This window comes from Colletotrichum paranaense (genome assembly GCF_030867605.1).
Source record: "Colletotrichum paranaense strain IMI 384185 chromosome Unknown Scaffold_3.1, whole genome shotgun sequence".
NCBI lineage: Eukaryota > Fungi > Ascomycota > Sordariomycetes > Glomerellales > Glomerellaceae > Colletotrichum > Colletotrichum paranaense.
The window spans coordinates 1,445,154-1,464,073 of NW_026848961.1; the positions used below are offsets into that span (position 1 = coordinate 1,445,154).

The 18,920-nt window shown below is 53.0% G+C and overlaps 8 protein-coding genes across 8 annotated transcripts; 3 read left to right on the forward strand and 5 right to left on the reverse strand.

Annotated features, from left to right (window-relative positions):
* Window positions 1-700: 700 nt before the first annotated feature.
* CPAR01_04035 (multiprotein-bridging factor 1) lies at window positions 701-1,404 on the forward strand (the record flags this gene model as incomplete). The annotated part of the gene is made up of 2 exons (XM_060488317.1): window positions 701-856; window positions 1,099-1,404. The coding sequence occupies 2 exons, from the start codon at window positions 701-703 to the stop codon at window positions 1,402-1,404; spliced, it is 462 nt and encodes a 153-aa protein (XP_060352523.1).
* A 577-nt stretch (window positions 1,405-1,981) lies between these two features.
* On the reverse strand, window positions 1,982-3,556 carry CPAR01_04036 (uncharacterized protein; the record flags this gene model as incomplete). The annotated part of the gene is made up of 1 exon (XM_060488318.1): window positions 1,982-3,556. One exon carries the CDS (start codon window positions 3,554-3,556, stop codon window positions 1,982-1,984), a length of 1,575 nt encoding a protein of 524 aa, XP_060352524.1.
* Window positions 3,557-4,408: 852 nt separating this feature from the next.
* CPAR01_04037 (uncharacterized protein) lies at window positions 4,409-4,564 on the reverse strand (the record flags this gene model as incomplete). The annotated part of the gene is made up of 1 exon (XM_060488319.1): window positions 4,409-4,564. The coding sequence occupies one exon, from the start codon at window positions 4,562-4,564 to the stop codon at window positions 4,409-4,411; it is 156 nt and encodes a 51-aa protein (XP_060352525.1).
* A 189-nt stretch (window positions 4,565-4,753) lies between these two features.
* On the reverse strand, window positions 4,754-4,927 carry CPAR01_04038 (uncharacterized protein; the record flags this gene model as incomplete). Its single annotated transcript, XM_060488320.1, has 1 exon — window positions 4,754-4,927. The coding sequence occupies one exon, from the start codon at window positions 4,925-4,927 to the stop codon at window positions 4,754-4,756; it is 174 nt and encodes a 57-aa protein (XP_060352526.1).
* A 979-nt stretch (window positions 4,928-5,906) lies between these two features.
* On the reverse strand, window positions 5,907-6,119 carry CPAR01_04039 (uncharacterized protein; the record flags this gene model as incomplete). The annotated part of the gene is made up of 1 exon (XM_060488321.1): window positions 5,907-6,119. The coding sequence occupies one exon, from the start codon at window positions 6,117-6,119 to the stop codon at window positions 5,907-5,909; it is 213 nt and encodes a 70-aa protein (XP_060352527.1).
* Window positions 6,120-8,290: 2,171 nt separating this feature from the next.
* CPAR01_04040 (uncharacterized protein) lies at window positions 8,291-9,364 on the reverse strand (the record flags this gene model as incomplete). The annotated part of the gene is made up of 4 exons (XM_060488322.1): window positions 8,291-8,462; window positions 8,520-8,546; window positions 8,653-8,774; window positions 9,212-9,364. The coding sequence occupies 4 exons, from the start codon at window positions 9,362-9,364 to the stop codon at window positions 8,291-8,293; spliced, it is 474 nt and encodes a 157-aa protein (XP_060352528.1).
* Window positions 9,365-11,745: 2,381 nt separating this feature from the next.
* Window positions 11,746-13,758, forward strand: CPAR01_04041 (uncharacterized protein; the record flags this gene model as incomplete). Its single annotated transcript, XM_060488323.1, has 7 exons — window positions 11,746-12,004; window positions 12,046-12,365; window positions 12,436-12,690; window positions 12,732-12,769; window positions 12,872-12,985; window positions 13,085-13,619; window positions 13,678-13,758. The coding sequence occupies 7 exons, from the start codon at window positions 11,746-11,748 to the stop codon at window positions 13,756-13,758; spliced, it is 1,602 nt and encodes a 533-aa protein (XP_060352529.1).
* Window positions 13,759-14,731: 973 nt separating this feature from the next.
* On the forward strand, window positions 14,732-15,867 carry CPAR01_04042 (glutathione S-transferase; the record flags this gene model as incomplete). The annotated part of the gene is made up of 2 exons (XM_060488324.1): window positions 14,732-14,845; window positions 14,935-15,867. The coding sequence occupies 2 exons, from the start codon at window positions 14,732-14,734 to the stop codon at window positions 15,865-15,867; spliced, it is 1,047 nt and encodes a 348-aa protein (XP_060352530.1).
* Window positions 15,868-18,920: the final 3,053 nt, after the last annotated feature.

Genomic DNA, 18,920 nt, shown 5'->3' on the forward strand with positions numbered 1-18,920 from the left:
CCGAATTCCAACGGGCTGACCTGATTATGGAAGACGATGAAAAAGAGACCTCGAAGGCCCCGAATCCGATGTGTGGCGCAGTCAGGCAAAAATAGAGACCGGCCGGGGCAGCCACCGGGAGAAGATGCGGTAAGGCTCCCAAACCTGTACGCAGAGCGCTCCCGTCAGCTGGGGAACAGCTTTCAGCAATAGGAGGGGGAGGCTCTTCAGGTCAGGTCGGTCACCCCGCCATTTGCAGCCCAGTCTGACAGTCGGATCTGCCCTGGTGCTCTGCTCTGCTGCGGCGGCGGCGTTAGGCACATGCAGGGATATCCGCCCTTCTTACCTCCGCCGGTTGACTCAGTTCGCTCAGTCCCTCCCCGTCGACTCCCCTCCCCCCACCGGTTTTTTGCCATCTATGCCAGTCCATCGACTTCCATACCTGTCATTTGCCGACCAGCCCACGCACCAGCCACAAAGACATTCAGGGCCCCCCTCTGTCTCTTTGAACAGCCGCCTCCCAAAAACTGACGCAACGAAACCCTCTTTTATCTAACCTTCCTTCCCCCCTCCACCGACAAGCCAACAACACAAACCTCACGAGACCACATCACCAACCCCCCGACGAACAGCGAAAGTAGGACACATCTCCTTTCGCACCAATCGAATTACCCCTATCTTGAACACACAACTCTTCACACACCCAACCGAACCGCCCACAATGGATGACTGGGACACCGCCACCAAGATCGGCTCCAAGGCCCGCGGCGGAGGCGTGCAGAGAGAGACCGTCATCAAGGGAAAGAGCGCCCTCAACGCCGCTCAGCGCAGCGGTTCCGTCATTGGAACGGAGAAGAAGTATGCCGCTGGCAATGCTGTATGTTTTTTTTTCCTCCTGGGCAATCCCTCTCCTGCGCGATAGAAAGCATCCTTTGAAATTCACGCTTGACATCATGAGCCCTTGCCCAACCTCACCCCTCCATTCTCCACAATTCTCAATTGATGACGGGAGATGGAGAGGAAAGAGTGCAAATCACCCCTGAAGCCAACCCTCCCAGCGAAACTCTGAAAGTCTGCAAAATTCCCATATCAAACGTTGCTAATTCTCATTTCCGACAGGCCACCAAGCCCGGCGTCGAAGGCCAGCGCCTCACAAAGGTCGACCGCTCCGACGACATCATCAAGCCCAACACGGTCGGCAAGGAGGTCGGCGACGCAATCTCCCAGACGCGCCAAAAGATGGAGCCCAAGATGACCCAAAAGGACCTCGCCACAAAGTGCAACACCACCCAGTCCATCGTCGCCGACTTTGAGCGCGGCAGCGCCGCCCCCGACCAAAAGATCCTGTCGGCCATGGAGCGCGTCCTCAACGTCAAGCTGCGCGGCGCCAACATTGGCGAGCCGCGCTTCGCCAAGAAGAAATGAGCAACTTTTTTTCAGTAGTTTCTTCTTATTTGATTGATACCACTCAACTCAATCGGTGGAATCGTCACAGTCTCGGGGAGGGCACGGCACAGCACGAGAGAGAGAGAGAGAGCGCTCGTGGCTTTAATCTTGCTTGCGCTGGGAGTCTGGATCCTTGGAAAGGCGAAAAATGGTCGTATTGAACAACAAAATGAACTCGGCTTTGGGTTGCATAGCATGATACAAGACTGAAGACTCAGAACTGTCTCGAGAGGCTAGCTCTTTATGAAGGTTACGGTTCCTAGACGTTTTACAGCACAATAGATGAGTTGGCGACTCCAAAGCTGACGATTACACTGAATCCATTATCTGCATCTCCTGCAGTCTCTAAATGTGTGACTGTTTACACCTTCATCGTGTCAAGTCTACATGTTTGCCCCCCTTCAAATGAACCCAAGCACCTGCAACTCCATGTGAGTCTCATCCCTCTGTCTGTGGTATCTTCCAAACTCCGTATGCAGAAAACACGCTATGCTATGCATCAACCCAATCCCCTGAACACACTTCCACCGATAACCTCTCCCTCAGATGAATTCAACTATGCGAGAAGTCGGTTCACTCGCGCAGCGAGCTCCGCCTCGTACGGCTTGCGTCTCGTCTGGATGACGACATGCTCCTTACCACCGACCGTTGCAACCTTCAACCATTCCGGTGCGACTTCCTTGGCAATCAGACGTACCGCATCGACACCTTCCTCCATGGACATGGGTACACGCAGGGAGTCCTTGAGCTTCTGCTGCAGAACAGGCATGGTGAAGGACACAACCATCTGTCCGGCCGCATTCGACGACGACACGAGCATGGAGAGGACGGCGGAGATGTCTCCCACCCGCTGCAGGGCGCGCTTTCTCGCCATCTCGGGGCCGGTAGGGAGCTGGATGTTGGCGTTGGCTTCCTCCTTGGCTCGGAGTCTGTCGAGGAGGGTCATCTTGGTGCCGTTGGGGTTGAGTGCCGGGAATTTCGATGCTTGGGTTTGCGTCTCTCTCTCCTGCTTCTTGAGGATGTCGTTCTTGATTCCAGTCAAGGCGCGTTGTCCCTTGGCGAACAGGGGGTTCTCCGACATGGTTGTGTGACGAACAGTAATATCGGACTTGGGCAGGTCGTTGAAGCTCAGGTTCTCGAAGCAGATATCGAGATCCGACATCTCATCCATGGCGCGCTGGGAGCACATGATGTGGAGGTTCTTCTCGAACTGTCGGCAGAGCTCATTCTCGTCGATGCGGCCAATGTTCTTGGTGAGATCCATCTCGAGGCAGAGCTTGCCACGGCCGTAGTCGGTGACGATAAAGGGCGAGCAGAGGGACTCATCCTCCTGGCCTGGTGTCTTTGTGTCTTGGATGGCAATGCATCTCCGAATGTCGTCCACTGTGACTCTCCTCTTTCCCCATGTGCGGGCTACGTGAGGTGCGATCGAGCTGATATCAAGCGGTGCGTTGTTGTTTTGGTGCACGAGCTGAAGAGAAACAGTCTTGAGGATGGCGCGTTGCAGGTCCAAGAGCTCCAGAAGCTCGGCAGGCAGCTGCTTCTTGACAACCTCCTCCTTGATCTCTGACTTTGTAGCATTGTGCTTCTTTGTTTGCTTGACCTTTTGGTTGGCTTTGCGCACTTCGGTCTTTGCTTGGGAGATGACGTCCGACTTGCGAGTCTTTCGGCGGCTGTCGGCGACTGGCGATGTGGTGCTCTTTCGTGTAGAAGCAGCAGTGGTGGTGGTTGCGGTTGTGGGGACAACCTCAAGCTTAATGGGGACAGGCTCGTCCTTCCCACTCTTGAAGACTCGCTGACGCTTCAGAGACTCGCATCCTGGGACGTCGCTTCTCGCATCTCTCAGTGAGACGTCCTCGTCGTTCGATCTTGCCTTGCGCTTCTTTGAGGGTGTTGCTGTAGGCTGAGGGGGGAGAGCTCTTTCCGGGCTGGACTCGAGCTTAATCTCTGGCTTAACTTCCGTCTTGGCGACGGGAAGAGAGGAGGGCAGTCCGATGAAGAAGACCTTCTTTGAAGCGTCGTCTACGGGAGCATGGTGTGTCTTGAAGACTCGGCCGTACTTGCTGATGAGGTTGGTCGCTGGCGTGGTTGCAACAGGCTTAACCTGCCGACGGGAAGCTGCGCGAGCCATTGCGTCGAGATGTGCAAGTGCTGGTCGTCTAGGTGATGAGAGGAGAACAACGTAGGCGGTCGAGAGCGATGCAGATTACAAGCGGAAGCTGTGAAGTTGAGAAGTAGAAGTCGAGAGGATTGGCAAGCGCAATTAAAAAGTCTCGGTTCGTGTAGAAGGTACAAGTTGAAAGTATCAAGAAGTCATGAAGAGTATGAAGAGGTTTTGTACATTGGAAGGAGAGTGGGGAGCGGAAATGATGGAGCAACGGATGGCAGCAACGCGCCGGGCTAAGGGGGTCGCGGACCACCGACCGCGACAGACGCGTTTTTCGAAAGGTGCACACGATGCAGGCGAGAAGTCGCGTTAAGTGGTGGGGCGCGCTGGCTCTGGTGCTGGTGGCCCGTGCTTTCTCAGCAGGCGAAACCTCGGCACCATCCTCCACCTTCTATTTTTCCGTGGGACCCAACCGTCTGGGCAACGGAAGCTCTTCCCGTCGAGGTTCCCCCGGAGAAAATGGAAGGGACGAAAAAAAGGTTGAACAAGTGCAGAAGGGAGTCAGTATGGACGAATATTCTGCCCGACTTCCAAACTCGCAATCCAAATTTGGGAAAAGCATTGTAACTGCTGTTTTGAGATTCCTTGCTTGTCCCTGCTTGCCTCACATCTGTCAACAACCCGGGGGGATTAGGCTGTTCGAGCTGTTCCAATGCAAACATGGGACGGCCCTTTTGACGCCCTGTCAACCGGCGAACCATTCGCAGAACGAGTCACAATCCCCGGGTCTTTTAAAACGCAGCAGCTATAGGCAAAGGCGGTTGCCAAAAGAAAATGTGTTATCAATGTTAATTCATAGCTAGAAAGGCCAATTTCCTAGTTGCACACCGAAAACGAGTGTGCATTCCGAATAATGTGTAAGGTGGTACGCCCATCGTCGTCTCCAACCATCAACGTTTTTTGGGTGGCTACTTGCTGCCAATAACCCCGTATGCAGACCGAGAAGAAGAAGAAGAAGAAGAAGAAACCCATGATATGTGCCAGTCCTGCTTTTTGTTTAAACCTCATTTCGCGAGCCGTTCGAGAAAAAAACAGTTTGCTCCGCGCATTTCGCCCCGTACTCCCATGATTTGTCCGTATGCTGATTGTACAAGCAAAGAGTAGCCCCTATGTCGAACAGTGGGCAAAAAGAATTCGTTCGTAGCTCTGAACAAGAACATCTCATCGGCGGATCGATGACTGCCAGTGGTCTGTAGCGAATGATACCGGGCTTGGTGGAGGAGGCGCCGGCACGCTGTAGTCGTTCTCTTGAATCATATGTACAGGCGTCACCGGGCGGTGGGTGGTTGAGGCGAGAGTCGCGTTCAAACTTGTGTAGAGATCTTGGCCCGTCATCAGGCGCAGATTCCTCCGTTGAGGAGAAATAGGTAGAGGCGAGGCGATCTGGATCTGGCTGGCAGGCATTTTGATTGTGTGTGCCGGAGGGGATGAACAGGTGAAGTCCTATCACGCAGGTGTTAGACAAAGAGTCTGGATGTTGCTGCGTTGTCGACAGACTCCACGTACCGATGGTGATGGATCTGTATCTGTACGGAAGAATCTGGGGAAGAAACGGGGATTATAAAGACAGCTGTGGATATGGTTGCTTGTTGAGAGGCGTTGTCGAGGCTGGAACTGGTGCCGAGACACAGTCGAGTGGAGTGATAATCCTTGAGATGGGGGAGGCGTATGTAAGGTAGGTGGACGAGATGGAGGGCAAGAGGCGTAAGGAAAGTGCAGATGCCAGAATATTTAAAGCCGAGAGCCCCAAATGAGAATCGGCTGACAGACACGCACACACAGAGAGAGAAGAAAAAAGGCAGAGAGCAGAGAGACAACGAGAGAGGGTGCGACCGGGCGTTTGTGCGCGATCCGTAACAGAGATTTCACAATTCCTTTCCTTGTGTCGTAAGTAGACCGACCACCCCCGGGCTGGTCAAGTCGGTGCGCAAACAAGACCAGGGTGGGTGGAATGCCTGGGAGCAAAAAGGACCCAACCGAACGGTCGAAAGGGTGGGCTATGGGCAGAGCAAATCGACAAGAGGCGCGGGTAAGGTTGCAGTTGCCGGGAGAGTTCAACGGAAGCGTGGGGAAGAAAGTCAGGGGTTCCAGTGATGAAGGGGAGATGAGCAAGACGAAGAAGGGAGGGGGGTGTAGTGAGAGTGAGAGTGAGAGGGAGAGGAGTGAGAGGTGGAAAGAGGATGATGAGGGTTCAGAAAAATGGCGAGGAAGTTGGGATGGACCATAGTTTGCTCTTTGACAGCTCACGGGCTCCAAAGACTGGCGGAAACAGAAGGCAGACTGTCAGGGTAGAGTAGAGAGTCCTTACCCGATGTTAGACGGACGTGGAATTGAGACGGAATGATAAAGGCAGAGGGGCATGAGAGGTACGGATAGGTACACAACGAAGATCGCGGAGAGCTGGCATGCGAGGCTTGCGATTTGCAATGTCGCAATCTAATGAGGCAAAGTATAAGACGATGAAGCACCTGTGCTTGGGCTGGGGCGGGCTTGTCGTGCTTGTGTCATGACGAATGGGCAGTATCATGTCTCAGTGGACTGGCTGTAGTTTTTTTATGATTACCATGGGCATTCATTTGTGGGAGCTCGCGCAGACTCTTGACGTACCCGCGCTTTATGAAAAGGCACGTAAGGTAGTTGATACTTTGCATCCCTATTGAAACAGCAAGGTACGCATATTGACAGTGTTCTGCCTCTGGCTGCCTCTGGACATCAGGCTCGTCGGTCAAAAAGCAACATGTCGTACGGTCCAATCTTCTGTCGTGCTGCCCTCTGTTTGTTGTGCTGGCTAGCCCCAAACCGGCTCTCATCATCCATGGAGGTCCTCCAAAAGACAATCCCCGGCTTTCACGGGGGAGTGCTGGAAGCTTGGAAGTCTGGAAGGGGAGGAATGTTCCATGTGGATGTTCCTCTACCAGGATCAGGGCTGCTTGCCCCTTTGCGTGAGCTCGGCGATGGGGCCGGATGGGCTGACCCTGACCGTTCGGTTGTTGGGTGTAAGAGTACGCAATAAGTGAGTACCACTAAAATGGGGGCAACTACAGATAAGGCACCTGGCGACACGGGGTGGACAATAGAAATCAAAGGGGTTTGAGCATGTATTCTGCCGAGGCAGGGCTTTCTTTCGCAGTCTTCCTCCCTGCCCATCCTTCCCGTCGTCTTCGTTTTCTAGGCATAGAGCATGCCGCAACGGCGGATACAAAAACTGCGAATAGGTACCGCCTGTGTGATAATGGAGTCGGTGCAATTCCTCAGATAAAGAGGTGATCAGTTCGGGGAAACAGAGAAAGAATGCCGCCGGAAGCCAGGGCAAGCTGGGATCGAACAGAACAGGGCTGTTCCTTTCTTGTTTTGTACTGTTCAAGAGCTCCCACGGGTTTTACCGCCATTCGCGTCTGGGTCATCCCAGCTGTCGCATGCCGTCGGCGACTTTTCTTTCTCTCTATCCGCTGGTAACTTTTCATCGTCTTTTCTGGCCCCGGATTTTCTTGCTTATGCGGCAGGCGGGTACGCAGTACGAGAATAATCCCACAGCAGCCTAGGACCTTGCGCTTTGGGGGAACTTGCGGGCCAAACGGATCGAATGGATGAGAATAAGGCGCAAGGAGGGATGGGGCTCCGTCCAGTCTCCAATTCTGTTCAAGGTCGTCCCATCCGCCGGAAGTCGGAAGTTGTACCTTCTTTTTTCCCCAACGTATTGGACGGAAATCGTACGGCAAGTTCAACCTAGCAATCAATGAGGACGAGGTGCTAATAGTGAGTGCTGTATTAATGTGGACTTGTGGAGTGAGGTATCCTAGTACCTCCGAGGCTCCGCTTGCCTTTCGCATGATCTAGACGGTTACGGAGCTGTAGCTCGCATCTTGCGTTGCTGAATTCCAGTCAAATTGGTAAGGCGGCATCCTTCTAACCCATTTTCACTTGAGATCGTCAAAAGATGGGACCGAGGGATAGACCTTATCTCGGTGACGAGCCTTAGGAACTCACCTCCAAACCGAATTTGGAAGTGATAGAACAACTTTGACTAGTTTCAAAAGCCTCTATTTGATTGCAGAGGGAATGGGGGCAATTGACAAAAATCCTCCAAATGTCACAGAGTCGGCCATTATTCCCAGAGGCAAGGTAATGCTTGCCGACGGGGAGACGGGGATAGCAAGGCCATGTGTCTTTTTGAGCCCATGGGGGAGTACCTACGTACAACATAGGTAGCTGCTCTCTATCTGACATTCGGCTCACGCGCCGGATCGCCATACCTCCTTACGCGGGCTTTTCTCGTCCGTTCTCTTAGACGTTAGAATGGTCCATGGGGATGGGATAGAGAGGCACAGAGCATTTTCTCATTTTTATTGAATTTTCCTCTTCAATCGAATCTGGAACTTCCCTCCCACAACCTCCTTGCCTGAAGTGGACCAAGGCGGGTAACTAGACTCCACTAATCAGGTACGTAAGGGGAATGTGGGGTCTCTCTTGCATTTTGCGGAGAAGACCGCCAAAGTAAGGGAACCCCCAACTTCCTGCATTCCCCAAACTCTGGGGACGGAGCCACGGGCAAGGAACTTCCAGGTTCCCCCTACTATTGTACACACCACATAGCAGACAACACATAACACACAGCAGCTTCACACCACCTCGTTCCCCCAAACACATCTCGGCCACGAGGTAGACGGTGGACTAGGCCTGGAAACGACATGCTACAACCTACACACCTTGACACTTCACCTTCCCGTCCTGCGACGGCACTCTTGGGTGACCCCCAATCCGACACTCGTTTTGGACTCTTGGTCTTGCGAGACAGGGGCTTGGAGGCCAACGGAGCGTAGCTACTCCCAAGTATGGAGTACGAATACATCGTGGCACGCAGACACCGAGACTAGAGAAGGCATCTTAGCAATCAGGATAGGGTAGGGTATGGCGTCCTACCACTTACACGTCCCCTGCAGCCTCATCAACAATGCTGCGGATTGTCAGCAAGCCCACGTCGTGCAATCAACCAGGCCGCTCGTATCAAGCTTCCCAAGTTTCCGCAAACGACGTAAATACCCTCCTTCGCCTCTACATACGGCTTGCGTCCTAACTCCTGACTCACGGCCCCAAAAAGGTTCTGGTTCAACCTCACCTCTTTCTGCCACGTTGCCTCCAGGCTCCAGCTGTCAACAGGATTTCTCACGCCTTCCCGGCGTTTCTATTGTGCCTCAAAACATGCACACCCATCGTCGTTCCCCTGATCTGGACGGGAAAATTCAAGGCCATTAGCGTCATGGCGCCGCTTACCCTTGAACACAGGCCGCCATCCATCAATACCTCATTTCACTTCCCATGCCAGTTGTCATGGCTGGCCTATCGTCCTGCCGCCCCCATCCTCGGGGAACACAAGCCGGCGCAGCAAGGGTGTTGACCACGACCGTCTCTACTCGTCCAGCGTGTTTGTGTTACCGGGTGTCTACGCGCTTCGAGGCGAATGGTCTGTTTTAGCCTGTCGGCCTCGGCCCAAGCTTCCGCTACTATACGCTCGGATGGGGGATTGACGTCCAGAGTACGAAATGCTCACCACACTCCTGTTGCATCTTGCCGTCCCCAAATGCAGCTTACCTGACCACTAGGAATTCCTTGCTGTCATACCGAGTTGCGGTGTGCAGCTACGCTTCGGTCTCGAGTAGCTGACTGGCGCACAGTTGCCTGCTGTGGTCGCGGCTCAGTGCCCATCCGACGCTGCCAGGCTACCTTGACCTCGGACACGAGACCTGCTTCCAAAAGCGGCGTACACAGATACATCACCATATGATTGGCGCCTCCGTTACTTTTGGTTTGTGTTTGCTCGTCACCAAATATCAATACTTCAGCTGTCCGCTACGGGTAGCTAACGCCCGCACTTTAGACTCCCGTTCCCCGCGTTTCCACAAAGCATACGGCGCCGCGCCCCGAATCCTCATTCGACCCCACCTTGCAGCAATGTCTCACCTGGGCCATATAATCTCAGCTCTTCATCTTACCGCCAATTTTGCGTCAGAAAGCCTTCGCCAAGGCCAGACCACCTCTAGCATGTAAGAAGTCCGTGAGCTGAGTTCTGCCTCACTTGTTGTTGTCAGAGCTAGTAATCTCTTGTGTGTTCGTATTCATCTCAGATTGACGCGAAGCTATAGCCCAGTGGTGGTCTCACTGTAAGGTCTTAAGAATTATGTACGGCAGCATTCCGCCGTTACAGAATTCCATGTCGCAAACGAGATATCTCCTCGGCATGTCTCGCCGTTCTGCGGCGTTACAAGACAAAAGTATCGCCATACTGCTCCCAGTTTGACGTTTCTTCAGCGCTGTGACCGCCACCGATGGAATCTCGGTTACAAGCCATTGGATTGTAGTAAGCTTGCGCTGTTTTCATGTCTAGACGAGCAAGCTGGACATTGTTTGAGGTTGTAGTAAGAGGTCGGTTTGTTGAGAACCGTACTTGCATTTGTTGTGGACTGAAAACACCACTCTGCCGCTCGTGGTATTCCTTGCCCAGAAACAATCTTTACCCAGCCCCTCAAGACCGAAACCCGACCGCGTATGCATGGTGAGAAGGGCTCAAATGTTGTCGCCAACAAAAACAACCTGTGCTACCCGTAGACGGACGCAGTTCATGGGGCTTGAACGCCGTCAAAGTAACACACCATGTATGCTCGCGGTTGAAGCACGATCTACCGAAAAGACTTTGGACGATTTTTTCCTGAAAAGTGACGGGGAACCCCAGTGCGATATTCCGATTCGCTGTTTTATTGCCAGTATGCCCGCGCAAGGTTTCGGGGAAAGGGGGAAGAATGAGACGCAACACCCGGCTGCGGTCAGAGTTGGGATGGAAGTGAGATGGGCTGGCATCGCGGCTGCTACCCCGGAGTTACTGGGATGCTCCCGGCCGGGCCACTCTTAGCATGCAGACAGACCGCGTTGCTTTGGATCTGCGCCCTCTCCCTCTCTGTGGGATAATGCTTGGATTGTCATTAGATGGTTCTGAGACTTGACCACTGCAAAGTCCGAAAATTGCCGTCTTGAAGTACACGCCGCTCGTTTAGCTCGGGGCGCCGTGTGGGGCCGCTCCGTCTGCAAGCTATTCTTCTAGCGGCCGGGCAGGAACGTCTTCTAAGGCTGCACATCCATCAAGAAGTCGTGATCTATGTCTGATATCTACACAAGGTCGGGTTGAGTAGGAAGTTTACCACTGTGAAATGGACTGGAATTTGACTCGTGGATCTCAAGTGGAAGAATGCGTAATGTATATGGCCAGGTCTGGTTTCTGCCTCCCTTCTTGACGAACGTCTTCGACCAAGTGGTATGGGATTAAGATTAGCGTTTGCAATTCAAAGAGCTCCCGGTGACTGATGGGACGAGTTTCAGTGAACGAATATAGGTCAGTCTTTAGAGACAAACCCGTTCAGACAAAGCTTCAAAATGTTGAACTTATCGCGGCCGCCAGTCCTGATCGACTGCCGTAGCAGATACACTCCCCAACGTACGTATACATGTATATCCCAAAATTCTCTTCAATCCCTATGGTCAATTCAAACCGATAAATAGATCGATTTCCGAGAACCCTTCTATTCAGGCGTAAATGCTAGATATGGTAAGATGAGGTACCACCAACTGCCGAGCCTGTCAGACCTAAGGATGAGGTGCATACAAGATCCGATTTGTAGGCCAATTAATTCTCGCAGATGACCGTATGGCCAGATCTGCACATACTCTGGAAATGCAGTCTGAACCTCGATGCCATTTTCAGGTCGGCTCTCCGCCCCGTATCAAGACGACAGCACACATTGCTTTTCTCAAGCCATTTTCCAGTAGTTACAAGTTTTCTCGAGCATGGGTGCAAGCAAACTTTCCAACAAACTGGTCCAGTCATAGGGCGAGGGATATCATATCCCGCTGCTCCAGTGGAGAGGGGGAGATTTGCCAAGTGGTTTAATGTGAGAACCAACAGGACCAACGAACGCTGCCATCCGTTGCTCCATCATTTCCGCTCCCCACTCTCCTTTCCCCTTTGACAAGTGATTCTTGTCTTGTAGCCTTTGGAGAAACATGATTTTTCCCGTCTTCTTCATACTTTACATCCTACAATTCTTATGTACGTCATCATCAGCAAAACATACTTTGACGTATAATCATCCCATTCACCCTTCAGAATGGGTCCAGATATAGCCAGGAGCCCTCTGTTCATTGGTTCGTTCTACAATCACTGGGATCGGCATCCTACCTGGACTCTTCTGGCTACCTTGTTTGTTATCTTTGTGCTGTTCCGAGTCTACGAGACGACGAGACAGTACCGGCGACTGCGGCACTTTAAAGGTCCTCCTCTGGCAGCTGTGTCCAAGTCGTGGCTCCTCAAGACCGTGACGGGATCTCGGGGTCATCTCGAGTTCTACAACGTGACAAAGAAATATGGTGAGTGACTTTGTCTCTGCTTTACCAATATGGTGCTCGAGTGCTCGCCGAGTCGTACAATGTGGGGGGAAATTCGCTTTCTAGACAGATAATGGTCTACTTGAAGGTTTTCCAGACCGCAGGCGCACATGAACTTGAGGCTGATAGAAGTTCAACTTGTAAAGGATCCCTTGCGCGCATCGGCCCCAATGACCTCCTCAACGACGACCCTGGCCTCATGAGGCGCATGCTCGGCGTGCGGAGCGAGTACCGGCGCTCAGACTGGTACGACGGCATGCGCTTCAACCCGTCGAGGGACAACGTCCTCTCGTGCAGAGACGAGGATGAACACACCAAGCTACGATCAAAGATGGCCGCGGGAGTGAGTTATGTCAAAGGAAACCCCCCCCCCCCCCATCGAATCAGTAATTGACGAAGATGGCTCTCCTTAGTACTCTGGCCGCGAGGTCCAGGCCTTTGAGCAAAAGATTGACGGCAACCTCGTCCGGCTGATCAGACTCATTGAACGCTACGTCGACGGGAGGAAACCATTCGATTTTGGGAGAAAAGCGCATTTCTTCACGCTGGACGTCATCTCGGATCTCGCGTTTGGGGAGCCGTTTGGGTTCGTGGCGTCTGATTCGGATATGTACGAGTACATCAAGACGACGGAGGAGAATTTGCCCGTGTTTATGGGCATGACTGTTGTACCCTGGGTTATCAGATTGTTTCGGTATCCTTTTCTTAGGTCGATGTTGCCTACGGCGAAGGACCCGCTGGGTTTTGGTAAGGTGATGGGGTGAGACAGATCTGATGTTTCTTATCCTGATTTGATATTGAGCATTGCATAATTCCCGCTGATATTCCCGCATATAGAATAGCCAAAAGGTTCTCCGCCGAGCGATTTGGTCCTGATGCGAAAGTCCAGAGGGATATGCTGGGTTCCTTCGTCACCCATGGCCTCACGCAAGAGGAAGCTGAATCTGAGATCCTGCTCCAGATGTAAGTTGTCTACTCACCTTTGCTCTTTCCAGTCAGGTTATATGATTAGGGGAGAAGGATGGGCAAGAAAAAAAAAGACTGACGGCTCTCTTACAAAAGTATCGCCGGTTCCGACACAACAGCAACAGCAATCCGCGCCACGCTCCTCTATATCATCACGAACCCCCGCGTCCACAATAAACTCCTAGCAGAGATCCTCTCTAAATACAACACCACTGCTCGCCGCCCCATCATATCTGACGCCGAAGCCCGCAACTTACCCTACCTCCAAGCCGTCATCAAAGAAGGGCTGCGCATCTTCCCGCCCGTGGCGGGTCTGATGGCAAAGCAGGCGCCGCCAGAGGGCGACACGTGGAATGGCGTCTTCATCCCCGGCGGCACGCGCGTCGGGTGGTCTTCATGGGCCATGTTCCGCCGGCCAGACGTCTTTGGCGAGGATGCGGACGAGTTTAGGCCGGAGAGGTGGCTTGTCGGTCAGGGTGAAGATGCAAAAGAAGAAGACGGGACGGCAGGCGCAGCAGAGAAAAAACTGCGCGAGATGGAGGCTACGATTGAGTTGATTTTCAGTTATGGGCGGTATCAGTGTCTTGGGAGACCGGTTGCGTTGATGGAGTTGAACAAAGTGTTCTTCGAGGTACGTGTTGCTGTGGCGATTTCTCTTTCTCCTGCTCTACTCTTTTGCGCCATCCCAGCACGTTGGAAGGGGACCAGAAGGCCTGATTTTCGAGACAAATGCTGACAAGGGTGTTCTATCAGCTGCTTCGACGACTTGAGCTCACCATCTGCGATCCGTTGGATCCTTGGAAGACTTTCAACTGCGGTATCCACGCACAGTCTGAGTATTGGATCCGGGCCCAGCGGAGAAGGTAGATTATGGAATCTCACTGTTAATTTTCAGCTCTGGACTTAGCTGTGCAGGACAGTAGGCCTGATACTTTCTGAAGTACGTTGTAAATTGTCTAGTATACCTAAGGTCGTTCTTGGAGGTTAGCCTATTTGCTTGCGGGCTGGAACCAACAGTAATATATGCTGTAGATTGTCCTGCTATATGACAGCTGAACTCCTAGCAAGCCATATGACAGTTTGCGCCTCTATATATACGTTATGTTGCGCGAACCTCAAAGCATTATGAAATGAGAGTAAAACAATTACGAAACCAGGGAGGCAGACGTATGTTGCAATTTATTATGCCTCGCTGAAGCACCTCGCTCATGGCACCTTCTCTCAGCCCTCGAAATGCCACCTTAAAGATTCTTCTACAAAATGGATCCGAAATCAATATCATTGTCCTGAAATTTCTACTCGAGATTCTCAATAAGAAAACACCACGAATTATCAAGTCCTGAAGAAAAGAGAGGTTAAAAGTATAACACCCAATTGGCTAACTCACCTAGGTGAGCAACCCCACAAAGCACTCCCATTGGCTTCTCTTATCCCCATTTAATCCCGCATACTCCACGTTAGCTTGGGAACCGCTAGGTGCCCCCGTCGCGTTTGTGCCTCGGCATCTCGAACATATCTCCCGGTCGTTTCGCAGATTTCCCGCCATTCTCTTTCATCGTCATCGACCGTTTGAGTCCTCAACACTTCATCCACTGCCCAATTTCATCTCATCTCATCTCATCTCAGTTTAGTGCTTTTCACCAATAATCAACAGAAGCTCGCTCATTTCTCATCGCATTCGCACCTCATCTCACTTCGTCTCATTCTCAATCGCTTTAGGCGTAACACCCCAAACCGAACATAATGGCTTCATCCGACGAGGACAAGAAGATTGTGCTGTACCACTACTCCGCCTCGCCCTATGCGAAGCGGATCGTGTGGTACCTAGCTCTCAGAGGCATCCCCTATGTCCAGTGTGTAAGTCGACAATTCTCACACCTTCATCTTCACCACGATTCCTTGTCCGTGGTCCTATTCACCTACAAAAAACTAACAAACCGCTCCAGATGCAACCACCAGTCCTCCCCCGCCCAGACGTGTCAAAACTAGGCCTCAACTACCGCCGGATCCCTATCCTCGCTATCGGCCGCGACGTCTACCTCGACACGCGCCTCATGCTCCGCAAGCTCGAGCAACTCTACCCTTCACGGCCCCGCCTCGGCGCCACCACCCCCGAACACGCAGCCGTAGAACGCCTCCTCGAAGCCCTCATCATCGACTCCGTCTTCTCCAACGCAATCAACGTCCTGCCCACGAACCTACCCATGCTCAAGGACCCCAAGCGCACCTGGTTCAAGGACCGCGAGGACTTTGTCGGCGGCAAGCTCTCCGCCGAGACGATAGAGCGCGGACGGCCCAACGCCATCAACGAGATCCGCCGCACCGTGGCGCTCCTCGAGACGACGCTGCTCGCCGACGGGCGGGACTGGGTTTCCGGCACGAAGAGCCCTTCGCTGGCGGATATCGAGGCCGTGTGGCTGCCGCATTGGTTAGCTTCTCTCCCTGGCGCGCTGCCGGCGGAGCACGTTTCCAAAGAGCAGTTTCCCAAAGTTTTTGCCTGGATCGAGCGCTTCCAGAAGACGACCTCGGACGCTAGAAAGGCAGCTGGGAAGGTAGCGACGGTGTCGGGCGACGAGGCGGCGGAGATCGTCGTCTCGTCGTCGTATAACGAATCAACTACGGGAGGAGTCGACGCCAAAGACTTGCTGGTGATCGCGCAGGATCTCAAGGCGGGCGACGAGGTGATCGTCTGGCCCGCCGACACGGGCGCCTCGCACAAGGACACGGGGAAGCTCGTCAGCCTCGACGGGGATGAGGTCGTCTTCGAGGTCACCGGGCCCAAGGGTACCTCTGTGAGGGTTCACGCGCCGAGGCATGGGTTCCGGGTGGAGAAGCTGGAGAGGTATAACGCGCGCACCGGGGCGGCCGCGAAGCTGTGATTTCTTTCTTTCTTTTTCCCCCGCGAGCGAGCACGGCCCGAAGTCGTTTTTTGCAACCTTCGTCATTCGCCGGGTGCCGTTGCCGAAAGAGGGACTGGGTATATTGCTCCGGCCAAAGACCTACTCATTCCAGAGTGTCTTTACAAACCGGAGCGAGGGTTCGGGGGGGGGGGGGAAGACTCAGAAAGCGTTCTATCAGAGCTCGGCGTGACACCATGCGGCGCAGTTGGGGAAAACGTGAAACAAACGCCCGCGCTACATCACTGATAAACTACCCATCGAGAATCTGGAGCTTCATCAGACTTTGTTAAAGAGGGGAGGAATGTGATCAACATGCAGCTCCGAAACATATCAGGGCGCCGCGGCTAGCGACTAGCTGAGATGTTCTGCAATTTAAACATGCTGAAATAAGCCACACATGATGACCGTCCACACGACTTTCCCATCGTCCCGGCGTACCGAGAAGCTGTTTTCGGCTTCGAGATGTCAGACCGCGTGCTACGTGAATACATGGGCCGGAAAGGGCAAGCTGAGTTTCATCCCAGCATGCCCCACTGGCTTCCACAACTGAGGTTGCCGAATGTTTTGTTGTCACTGCTCAAGAAATGGAAATGGGATAATTTGCAACGGCTGAAGATCGAGTGGCAATCTCGATAAGCTAAAGATGAGTTCCAAAGTAGGCTTGGCGGAAGGATGAAGACTGCTACCAACAAGCCGCGGGACGTAGGCTTCCACGTCCGGCTGCTACGCATGCCGATATAGATTTTGATGCAATACCCGGGATTCTTTGGACGTACCAGCCTATCATAGTGGATCGTATATGTGCCGGTATGGCTCTTTGTTTGACATCCCATCCATCCCATGGTCTTGCTCGATCTATTCGGAAGAAGGGATATTTGGGCTTGTATTTGCGTGATATGAAGCGAAGAAGATATGGGCACCTAGTGGAACAAACATAATTCAAATGTTGATAATCAGTATTCGGAAAGTTACCTTGTCGATCCGGCAAAGAGGCGCACAACCCGTCAGCTGAGTCTATGTCGAAGGTTCCATCATAGACAAGCGCGCTGGCGCGTCGAAAATTCGAAGCCCCAGATTATCGGACGAGATCCTCCGCCAGGGACCCGGAGGGGAGTTGAGGATTACACAAGGCACTTGTGGCGCCGACCCGGTGGAATGGGGCAGCGGACGCCGCCGGACGGAGAACATTGGGCCTAGACAGCACGATAGGTCTAAGCGGACCCTGCTACGGCTAAGCGTGATGTCTCTCGTCCGAGGCACGACGTGGGTTTGTGGTTCTGGACCCGAATTCCCCATGCGACGTTATGGTCGTTCGCACTTCGCTAGAGGGAAATCGAGCATGCAGCAGTCAGATCGATATCGAGATTGATGCCGAGCCTGGGTTTAGACTGGGCGCCCATCAAACGTGCCGTCTCATCCATCCTCTAGACGGATTTCTGCCGTCATCGCTCCGTCAATGTATTCTGGGGAAAGCTTTAGATCTGGTTATTCCAGCATGAGCTCCGTCGAGATACCAGGGCCGAGCTGGGTACCATAATGCGTCCAAGGCTCAAAGGGGTCGGTCGAGTGGACCCGTGTACAGTGTGACGCGACGCGCTCGCGAAAGTGCAAAGTTTGAGCACAGTGCGATGTAAAGATGGTGCGAAAGGAGGAGCAAAGGCATGCAGGATGCAAGGATGTTCTCCGGGTCTAGTGCGTCATACGACGGTAGCCGACGGGACAAGTCAATCTGCTCCGGGAATACGTACCGTTTGATGACCTGAGACTCCCCGTTCGCTGGTCGGATGCTTCCATTCTCATTCACCTCGGCGTCCAGCGCGAGAACGTAGCAACATCCCCCATCCAAGCAAATCACGCGTGAAGAAGGCGGGAGCAAGCGGTCCTCGCGGAGCAATCCAGTGGGTCGCCGGAAATCAGAGAAAATTTTTGGAAATTCCGTCATTGTCGCAAATTACGGACCCTTCCTTATGAGAATCGCAACCTTCACCGTCGATGAGGACAGTTCTTGACACAAGCTCGTCGTGCGGATGACTCTGAACAAGTCAAGAGACCGTTTCAATTTGGTCCTGATCACTGTTCGGACCTCGAGCAACCATGGCAAGGTACCACACCTTTGAGGATCGCATCGCCGACCGTGCCGGGGCGACCATGAGTGGGCAAGCAACGTTGGGCTCGTTTGCTTGGCTTTGTTGGCTCAGATTTTCTATTCGTCAGCATCTTACTAGACATAGTTACGTCATGACCAGTGACGCCACCAATGCAATACAAGAACTGAAAAGTATCGAGACAGTGCGGACCCAATTGCAGAGCCGATATTGGCCAAAGCTGTGACCATCGAGCGCACTTGGTGCCGTTTTCAAGAACTTTGCCAATCTTCCGTCTCAAGCTAAAAACAGGCCAACCCTGTGAATAAGGCCGTGACGTAATGTTTGGAAGCAGACAGACAGACTCGCTTGCCAAAACGGAGAGGTATCAGCTAGTTTGTTAGCAACAAGAAGCATGAGTCCTTGCCGTCGACGGGTTATGGAAACTGGGAGGATGCGGAGTATTCCAGCAGTTCAAGTGGTCTTTCCATGTCTGGCTACCCGAAGCCTAAAGGGTATCGCTACGGAGCAAGATAGATGTGCCCCGTCTGGCGCGATTGTTGTGACGCAATTTGTTGTACGGTTACTCTGCAGTTGAGTGTGAGAGAGCGGGGACTGGCTACCAGGGCCTCCCTGACCAAGCTGCAGCTCCTTGGGACACCCTATTGGATATTGAAGACAGTAATTTGCCACTTCGGGTGTCCCAGTCGCGTCAAAAACCGACCGTCGATGTTGCTAGTCCTGCGGCTCCTGGCTCATTCTCACCGGCAGATTTGGTCCAGGAACTTCAGGTAGCTGCAGCTTAGAAATTCATGGCTGACAGCCGCTGTGCAAGGGCAAGCAAGTGCAGCGACTTGCGTTGATGGTTTGATACAGTCGTGGTAGGTAGACAAGTGTAGGTACTAGGTAGGTGCCTGGGACCGTACAGTGGCTATACGGTTCAGGTAG